We start from the raw sequence: 10,542 nt of genomic DNA, 5'->3' as shown, positions 1-10,542 counted from the left end.
ATGCCCGTAAAGGGGCGCATGTTTCCCATGTTTAGAACAGTCTGACAGCAAAATGACATTTCGAAGGAAAAAAGCCATTTAAAACTACTCGTGGCTATTGCATTGCCGGTCCAACAATACACATAGAAGTTCATTGATAAAAACGGCATGGGAATTCCCCACAGGGGAACCCCGAACCAAAATTAAAAAAAAAAATATGATGTGGGGGTCCCCCTAAATTCCATACCAGGCCCTTCAGGTCTGGTTTGATTATTAAGGGGAACCTCTGCCAAAATTTTTTTAAAAAATTACGTGGGGGTCCCCCTAAATTCCATACCAGACCCTTCAGGTCTGGTATGGTTTTTAAGGGGAACCCCGCGCCAAAAAAAAAAAAACGGCGTGGGGTCACCCCAAAAATCCATACCAGACCCTTATCCGAGCACGCAACCTGGCAGGCCGCAGGAAAAGAGGGGGGGACGAGAGAGCGCCCCCCCCTCCTGAACCGTACCAGGCCACATGCCCTCAACATTGGGAGGGTGCTTTGGGGTAGCCCCCCAAAACACCTTGTCCCCATGTTGATGAGGACAAGGGCCTCATCCCCACAACCCTGGCCGGTGGTTGTGGGGGTCTGCGAGCGGGGGGCTTATCGGAATCTGGAAGCCCCCTTTAACAAGGGGACCCCCAGATCCCGGCCCCCCCCCTGTGTGAAATGGTAAGGGGGTACTTTACCCCTACCATTTCACTAAAAAACTGTCAAAAATGTTAAAAATGACAAGAGACAGTTTTTGACAATTCCTTTATTTAAATGCTTCTTTAAATGCTACCCCAAAGCACCCTCCCAATGTTGAGGGCATGTGGCCTGGTACGGTTCTGGAGGGGGGCTGCTCTGTCGTCCCCCCTCTTTTCCTGGGGCCTGCCAGGTTGCGTGCTCGGATAAGGGTCTGGTATGGAATTTAGGGGGACCCCCACGTCATTTTTTTTTTAAATTTTGGTTCGGTGGTTCCCCTGTGGGGAATTCCCATGCCGTTTTTATCAATGAACTTTTATGTGTATTGTCGGACCAGCAATGCAATAGCCGCGAGTAGTTTTAAATGACTTTTTTTCCTTTGAAATGTCATTTTGCTGTCAGACTGTTCTAAACACGGGAAACATGCGCCCCTTTACAGGCATAATATAGACACCCCCCAGCTACGAAATTTAAAGGGATATTACACTTTTATTGTTTGACTTTAAGCATTATTAAAATCACTGCTCCTGAAAAAACGGCCGTTTTTAAAACTTTTTTTGCATTGATCCATGTCCCCTGGGGCAGGACCCAGGTCCCCAAACAATTTTTATGACAATAACTTGCATATAAGCCTTTAAAATTAGCACTTTTGATTATTCATGTTCGTGTCCCATAGACTTTAATGGTGTTCGCGTGTTCAAACGAACTTTTCTCCTGTTCGCATTTTCTAGTGTGAACCGAACAGGGGGGTGTTCGGCTCATCCCTATCTCCAGGTTTCAACAAGAAGCTGAACAGATTTGTAGTCAAGATCTGGCCTTTGCCGTAGATGCCCTAGTGATTCCTTGGACTTAATTTAGGCTGATTTATGTATTCCATCCGATGAAGACCCTACCTCAACTGCAGTGCAAGACAGAGGAGGAAAGGGTTCTGGTCATTCTCATTGCACAAAATTGGCCAAGAAAAATGTGGTATACAGACACACTCAAACTTCTGGTGGATGATCCTTGGCCTTTTTCTTGGCCTTTTTTTTTAGAGGCCCAAGGTTCTCTATTCCATTCTCCTGCTCAATAAAGGCTTTTATTGGAGTGCCATTCTACTTCTCAGTCATGTCTCAGTCACTGACTTTAAAGCGGGATTAAAACAAAATTGAATATGTTTTAGCTTACCCAATCATTAGATGTGGTGGCTGCATTAGTTTTCTTTTATAGGCTTTTTCTCTGTTTTCTGGTGATCTGGCCAGTAACACATCTCCTGTATTAGATGTATTATTTGGACAGCAGTATTGCCTGTCTGAGGGGAGGGTAATGTTAGATGGACTAGCTGATTTGAATACACTAATAAATTTAGGCCAAACTCCAGCTAATATTCTATAACCAGTTACAGGAAACATTTTTTTTCCTTTTGGGATAAAGAATTCACACAAATAAATAAAAGCAGATCATTCTAAGCACCCCCGCTATCTCATCTCTATAGCTGATACATTCTGCTGGAGAGCTTGTTCTTGTGAAAAACAGACTTACTGACTGGATCACCAGATGAAAACATAAGAAAGAAAGCCTAAAAAAGAAAACAAATGCAGCCATCACATCTAAGAAATGGTACCACTTTAATTACATGGTTGTTGAAATTTATCTCTCGAAGGAAAGGGATAGTTCTGACTTTATCCACTCATATATTTTGGCTTTTTTTTAGTTTGTTTTGACCTACGTCTGCCCCTGAGTACTCTTAAAAGCGGAGTTCCTGGATGAAAAACATACCTGTCCAGGGAGCCCGTGATGTCGGCACACAAAGCTGACCGTCCATCAGTTTCTGGGAGCAGGCGCTGGCATCCTAAGGGAAACAGGAAGTGAAGCCTTTGCGGTGCGGCTTCATAGCCTGTTTTCTACTGCGAATGTGCGAGTAGCGTGCGCTTTCTGAATGGTCCCACTGTCTTCTGGGAACTATGTGTGTCTCCCAGAAGGCAGCAGGGGAAAGGAGGAGGGGCCGTAAATCCTACCTCCCAACATTTTGAGATGGGAATGAGGGACACCTACTAGCAAACGTATGCAGGCATGGGACACACCCCCTTTAAAGGAGAATTAACCCCAAAAAAAGGTTAATTAAATCCACAAGGGCTTTTTTTTTACCACTACTATTCCTTTATATTGGCTTTTAAAAAATTTACAAATGCAGCAATTTAGAAATTGGATGAAAGGTTTGGCACTGGGAAACACTTTTTGAAAGATAAAAAGTGCATTTTATATACAACTATATAGATCAGACCAAAATGAGGGACAAATGAGGGGAAAGAGGGACATTGCTCCAAATCAGGGACAGTCCCTTGAAATCAGGGACAGTTGGGAGCTGTGCGTAAATGCCATCGGTAGCCGTGGCACCCTTACACGGTAGTGGCAGCGGGGACCTGTTTTTAACAAAAGGAAGCAGATAAGCGAAGCTTCCACTTTTGGGTGGAACTCCACTTTAAGAAACTGGTTTCTGCCTTATCCATTCTCCTCTCTTCATCCTTTATCATTACTTTTCTTCAGGGAGTTTCTTGAACAACCCCTCCAATTCAACGTCTTCTGTCGCCTTGGGATCTCAACCTTGGTGTACTCCGTATTCTATGCTGTGTCTCTGACAGACATGACAACACTGGGGCTGGGGCTGCTGCATGCTCCACATTATTGAAATATTATATGAAAAGTTGCTGCTCTAATTTGTGTCTATGGAATAACTAATAAAAACATATATGCCAGAAAGTGCGCTATGCATTGTTATTTTGGGGAGCCATGTACAGAGAGCTGTGGCCTGTATTGTGCTTGTCTAGGGAAATGTTTGCAGTGGGTGTAGTACACATAACCTCACACAGTCCAGTATAGCAAAGATCACACTGATCATGTCACTTCCGTTATGTATGGAATGCAGGACAGAAATCTTAGTGATTGACAGCGATAACAACCAATAGGAGTAAAGAGTCAGGGTCCAGAGGAGTTTTGTAGTGGAAGATGAGAGTGCTGGAGATGAGCAGGGTCCTGCGTGTGTCAGGTAATATCTGTATATACAATGCTCCTACATACTTGTCTATAGTCTGGAGAATAGGAACATTGGGGGCAGTACAGTGCTATGTACACATTCTTTGAAGGCTCAGTGTTATACAACAAGGGCTTCCTGTGTGATTAGGTGAATGTGCTTCCTGGGCTGCCCTGCATTGGAATAGGCAGTCCTGGTTGTCCATTAGAATTGATTACAGTGTATTGCAAGTTGTTTTTTTTTTTTCAGTGAAATGTCTCATAGGTTTAGGCTGGATTATTACAGTACTTGTTCACAGCATATGTGTTCAAATTGTGCCGTGCTACAATGCATTTTGTAAATATGTTGCAATGCACTTTTTTGTTTTGTTTTGTTTGCTATTTCTATTTTCCGCAGCTTGTTGTGATGCATTACAATATATGCCACAATGTGCTGTGCAAATATACATGTCCTATGTTTTTTTTTTTTTTTTTTCCCCGTACACCAATACAGCACTAGTGTGAAACAATAGGGAATCCATTCAATGTCAAATTTATTATATGCCGCTCCGGGCAAGACCAGGCTCCACACTTCACGATTACATCTCAGCTTCTGGCTTGACTTGTCTCCACTGAAGCAATTGGTCTACTTTCACACTGGGGTGGTGCCAGCATTAGCGGTATAGCGCCACTTGTTCCAGCAGCGCTTTACCGCTGTTATAGTGTTTGGCGCCACTTTTCGGGTGGTAGCGGGCGCATTTAACCCCCAGGAAGGGGTTAAAAGCGCCCGTAATGCAGCGCTTCCAAATCGCTTTTTAGGCGCTTCGGAAGCAGTGCCCATTCATTCTAATGGGCGGTGTATACAACGCTCCCACACCGCCCCAAAGATGCTGCTTGCAGGACTTTTTTTCTTTTCTTTTTTTCCCATCCTGCAAGTGCACCCTTTCACACTGAGGCGCTTCCAAACTGCCAGTAACTCTGAGCGCTTTTGAAGAGCTTTTTCAATTTGATTCAGGTACGAATCAGGTCCAAATTTTTGCCTGAATTTGCCCCTGAAACTGAGCCAAAGACGCACAGGACCTTTTTTGCAATGTGGACCACGGCCGTCCCGGAGGTCTGTGAACCAGGTCAATTGAGAGCCGGTCATAGTCTCCTGTCATGCGAATTGTATGCGGGGAAACCTGGCCTTACAGTTTATCAGAGTTTGCAGGGTTTACCTTACAGTGCAAGCAGAAACTCTGCGGAACCTGATGTAACAGGGAACTCTGCTGACCCTGATGTAACAGGGAACTCTGCTGACCCTGATGTAACAGGGAACTCTGCGGACCCTGATGTAACAGGGAACTCTGCGGACCCTGATGTAACAGGGAACTCTGCGGACCCTGATGTAACAGGGAACTCTGCTGACCCTGATGTAACAGGGAACTCTGCGGACCCTGATGTAACAGGGAACTCTGCGGACCCTGATGTAACAGGGAACTCTGCTGACCCTGATGTAACAGGGAACTCTGCTGACCCTGATGTAACGGGGAACTCTGCGGACCCTGATGTAACGGGGAACTCTGCGGACCCTGATGTAACGGGGAATTCTGCGGACCCTGATGTAACAGGGAACTCTGCTGACCCTGATGTAACAGGGAACTCTGCGGACCCTGATGTAACGGGGAACTCTGCGGACCCTGATGTAACGGGGAATTCTGCGGACCCTGATGTAACGGGGAACTCTGCGGACTCTGATGTAACGGGGAACTCTGCGGACCCTGATGTAAAGGGGAACTCTGCGGACCCTGATTTAAAGGGGAACTCTGCGGACCCTGATGTAAAGGGGAACTCTGCGGACCCTGATGTAACGGGGAACTCTGCGGACCCTGATGTAACGGGGAACTCTGCGGACCCTGATGTAAAGGGGAACTCTGCTGACCCTGATGTAACAGGGAACTCTGCGGACCCTGATGTAACGGGGAACTCTGCGGACCCTGATGTAACGGGGAACTCTGCGGACCCTGATGTAACGGGGAACTCTGCGGACCCTGATGTAACGGGGAACTCTGCGGACCCTGATGTAACGGGGAACTCTGCGGACCCTGATGTAAAGGGGAACTCTGCGGACCCTGATGTAAAGGGGAACTCTGCGGACCCTGATTTAAAGGGGAACTCTGCGGACCCTGATGTAAAGGGGAACTCTGCGGACCCTGATATAAGGGGCAACTCTGCGGAACCTGATGTAAAGGGGAATTCTGCAGACACTGATGTAAAGGGGAACTCTGCGGACCCTGATGTAAAGGGGAACTCTGCGGACCCTGATGTAAAGGGGAACTCTGCAGACCCTGATGTAAAGGGGAATGCTGTGGACTCTGGTGTAAAATGAAACTCTGGTGCAAGAGGTTCTCTGGTCACCAGAGCCCCCCCCCTTACATCAGAGTCTGCAGAGTTCTCTTTGTACTGTAACTCTGATGTAAGGGGGAGCTCTGGTGACTAGAGAACCTCTTACACCAGAGTTCCCATTTCCACAACATTCCCCCTTATATCAGGGTCAGCAGAGTTCCCCTTTGCACCCGAGTCTGCAGAGTGAATACACTAAGGTAAAGGGGTTCACCTTAGGGTCGCCACTTGCCCCTTACATCTGTGATACCCAATATAGAGTAACTGACTGTGTCACACACTAACCTGTAATTGCCTGCAGGCTTTGGTCTTTCCCTCACCTGTGCCCCCTCCTTGCAGATGCTTTTAAATTTGCCGGAAAGTTGCCAAGCACCATGATGTCACCGTGCACTTGACAAGCGGCCTGCCAACAAATCCCGCCAAGCCCGAGCCAGACTCAGCTGATTACTAGTTGGCTGGCTCCAGAACTGCGCATACACACACACTAGTAATCAGCTGAGCTCGACATGGGCTCGACGGGGATTGGCTTGAGTGGGGGTGGTGGGGGGTGGACAGACAGACCACTGGTAAGCTGTTTTGCCACTGTGAGGCCCGCTCTTAAGTGAGATAGGGCTCTTAACGCTGCCTGAGAATAGCAGCATTAAGGTCCCTCAAAACTGGGGTAATGCGCAAATTAGGAGGCCGTGAAGCCCCTGTCAGCTTGAGGCCTTAGGTGACCGCCTAATTTTCCTCTGTGTGCATTGATTGCAAACTGAATGGATTGTTCTCATACTACATACGGTGGTTTTGGTAAATTAAAAGAAGATCATACAGAAATTGTACAATCAGATTGTAATAAGTATGGCGACCCTAACAAACTGTGTTGTGCAAGGGCATGTCTGATTGGATACAAATGCATTTGTTAGATTAGGTAGGTGCTCATCTTACAATCAAAAGTTGATTGTACTGGTCAGATACCATGTATAGTGACTCTTAAGCCTCGTACACACGATCGGATTGTTGGCCAACAGAGCGTTATGCCCCATACACACGGTCGGATTTTCCGATGGAAAATGTCCGATCGGAGCGTGTTGTCGGATATTCCGACCGTGTGTAGGCTCCATCGGACATTTTCCATCGGATTTTCTGACACACAAAGTTGGAGAGCAGGAGATAAAATTTTCCAACAACAAAATCCGTTGTTGGAAATTCCGATCGTGTGTACACAAATCCGACGGACAAAGTGCCACGCATGCTCAGAATAAATAAAGAGATGAAAGCTATTGGCCACTGCCCCGTTTACAGTCCCGACGTACATGTTTTACGTCACCGTGTTTAAAACGATCGGATTTTCCGACAACTTTGTGTGACCGTGTGTATGCAAGACAAGTTTGAGCCAACATCCATCGGAAAAAATCCATGGATTTTGTTGTCGGAATGTCCGAACAAAGTCCGACCGTGTGTACAGGGCATTAGACTTTTGTCTGAAGGGCGTGTGCCAGGAACTTGTCTCGCATACAAACGGTACACAATTGTCAGCCAACAAACACGAACGTAGGGACGTACTATGAGGAATTTCAGCTCTTGAGCTCCACCTTCTGCTAATGTCGTGTTTGGTAAGCATTGATTCCGAGCATGCGTGTTTGTACTTTGAACTTTTGTGTGACGGACTTGTGTACACATGATAGGAAAATCTGACAACAGACCATTGTCCACAGAATATGTACTAGCCTGCCATCCAACATTTTGTTTGCCGAAAGTTGGACAACAATTGTCTGAAGGGGCGAACTAACGATCTGATTTTAGGCCAGCAGTCTATCATCACACAATTCCCTGCCGAAAATCCGATCGTGTGTACGTGGCTTTAGGCTCAATTCACACTTGTGTGACTCCAAAGTTGTGCGATTTCTATTGCGACTTTACATTGCAACTTTGGCACTACTACTTGGATGCGACTGACTGTTGACTGTTACTGTTGCACAACTGTCTCACTGATAACATTAACTACTTCAGCCCCGGAAGGATTTGCCCCCTTAATGACCAGGCCATTTTTTGCGATACGGCACTTCGTCGCTTTAACTGACAATTACACGGTCGTATGACATTATACCCAAACAAAATTGATGTCCTTTTTTCCCACAAATAGAGCTTTCTTTTGGTGGTAATTTTATTATTATTATTTTTTTACTAGTAATGGCGGCGATCTGCGACTTTTAGCGGGACTGCAACATTGCAGCGGACAGCTCGGACACTTTTTTGGGACTACTGACATTTATACAGCGATTTTTGCTATAAAAATGCACTGATTACTATATCAATGTCAGTGGCAGGGAAGAGGTTAACACAAGGGGGCGATCAAGGGGTTAAGTGTGTTCCGCCAGTGTGTTTCTATCTGTGAGGGGATATGACTGACTAGAGGAGGAGCCAGGACGCTGTTCCTACTTAGTAGGAACACATGATCTGTCTCTCCTCCCCTGTCAGAACAGGGATTTGTGTGTTTACACACACAAATCCCTGTTCTGGCTCTCGTGCCCGCGACCAGGGGTGGCCGGTGACGATCACACATGCTAGCCACGCGCATTGGGACCCCAGCCGTGCAGTGGGCTCGTGCTTGCTACGGCTCTTAAAGGAGCTGCCGTACATATGAAGCAATTTGCACAGGAGAGCCAACCTGCCGCCGTATATGTATGGGAGCCAGTCGGGAAGTGGTAAATATGCGGCTTTCATGCGACTTTTGGAAGTTTACATTGCAGTCTATGGCACTCAAGTTGCATGAGAGTCACATCAAAGTAGTGCAGATACCTTTAAGTTGTATAGATTTGAACGGCTTCTATTGAAATAAATGGGCTGCGACTTGTCATGCGACTTTGTGTCCAAAGTCGCACAAGTGTTAATGGAGCCTTAGAGCTCACACACACACATGGCTAGCAGCACAAATATTTTCTAGTGTAAAACTCCTGGTGTTTTTTCACGCCTGGGGAGTCACAGGTGGCACTTACAGCTACCTGTAAAGGTGAATGGCTGTATGTGGCCGTAGTTGGGTACATGCAGATTTTTTTCCATTGCCCTTTACACGCACATATCTGTAGGACACATATTTCCCAAATGTAAAACTTCCGCGTTTGGAAAATACATTTTTAAGCTTTTTACACCACAAACCATCTGTGCCCATGAGCCCAAAGTCTTGGATATGTTTGTTCCCCACTTTGTGAAGGTAGTGATTTATCAATGTGATACTGACTGCTGGACCTATAGTAAGAAAATGTTGCTACAACTTGGTATTCAAAGGCCTCATTTAGACATTTTTCGGTTGGGAGGTGGTAAAAATGCGCAGTTGAGCTGGGTGTTAACTGTGTGTCCTGTGTGTCCTAGGGAGTGATTCTAACTGTGGGCGGAGGGGACTGCCCAAGTGAGGAGACAGATCATTGTTCATCCTTAATATGAACAACAGCTACAGTACTTAGAACTCCGTCTGAGTGGTTAGATGTTGAATTTTAAAAGCATAGTTGCCAACAGTCCCAATTTTCCCGGGACAATCCCGATTTTGGGACCCTCGTCCCGATCGGAGGCTGTCCCGAATTGGGATTTGCCCAGGGAAATTGGGAATGTTTGCATTTTACATGTTTTTGGCAAGCAGGCTTCAGTAAAATGGCGGCCGGTCCCGCCGCCGCTAGAACGTTCCCCCTTGTGTTCAGTAGAGAGGGGAAGCGGGGTTCGATCTGTGCAGCCAATATATCGTCTTCTCCTCTCGCACGGATCGGCCCCTCCCCTCTCCACTGAACACACGGCGCCAGTGGCCGCTGTAATGGACATGTGCTGGGGCCTGGGGGGCGTTATGGGAGGGGGGTCTGCTCTAAGGGGGGTGTGCTGAGGGCGTCTGCATTGATGGAGGGGGGTCTGCACTGAGGGGGTCTGCACTGATAGAGGGGGGTCTGCACTGAGGGGGTCTGCATTGATGGAGGGGGGTCTGCACTGAGGGGGTTTGCACTGATGGAGGGGGGTCTGCACTGATGGAGGGGGGTCTGCACTGAGGGGGTCTGCATTGATGGAGGGGGGTCTGCACTGAGGGGGTTTGCACTGATGGAGGGGGGTCTGCACTGATGGAGGGGGGTCTGCACTGAGGGAGTCTGCACTGAGGGGATCTGCATTGATGGAGGGGGTCTGCACTGATGGAGGGGGGTCTGCACTGAGGGGGGTCTGCACTGAGGGGGTCTATACTGACTCTGCTGGTGGCACCTGAGGCAAGGACAGACTTTGCTGGGGGCACCTGATGCGAGGACGGACTCTGCTGGGGGCACCTGATGCAAGGAGGGACTCTGCCGGGGACACCTGATACGAGGACAGACTCTGCTGGGGACACCTGATGCAAAGACAGACTCTGCTGGGGGCACCTGATGCAAGGACTGACTCTGCTGGGGGCACCTGATGCAAGGACGGACTCTGCTGGTGGCAGGCGACGTGGCTAGTGACACGCTCAGGGATCCCAC

At 47.5% G+C, this 10,542-nt stretch overlaps 1 protein-coding gene across 1 annotated transcript in view; it reads left to right on the top strand.

Annotated features, from left to right (window-relative positions):
• The first annotated feature begins 3,624 nt into the window (after window positions 1-3,624).
• LOC141111115 (carotenoid-cleaving dioxygenase, mitochondrial-like) overlaps window positions 3,625-10,542 on the top strand; it is a 79,102-nt gene continuing 72,184 nt past the window's right edge. The window contains exon 1 of the mRNA XM_073603133.1: window positions 3,625-3,731. Coding sequence (XP_073459234.1) covers window positions 3,692-3,731 — 40 coding nt within the window. The 5' untranslated portion in view covers window positions 3,625-3,691. The remainder of the gene's footprint in view (window positions 3,732-10,542) is intronic.

This window comes from Aquarana catesbeiana, linkage group LG10, assembly GCF_042186555.1.
Source record: "Aquarana catesbeiana isolate 2022-GZ linkage group LG10, ASM4218655v1, whole genome shotgun sequence".
Taxonomy (NCBI): domain Eukaryota; kingdom Metazoa; phylum Chordata; class Amphibia; order Anura; family Ranidae; genus Aquarana; species Aquarana catesbeiana.
The sequence above is the reverse complement of the archived record's forward strand: the minus strand, read 5'-3'. Positions and strand labels throughout refer to the sequence as shown.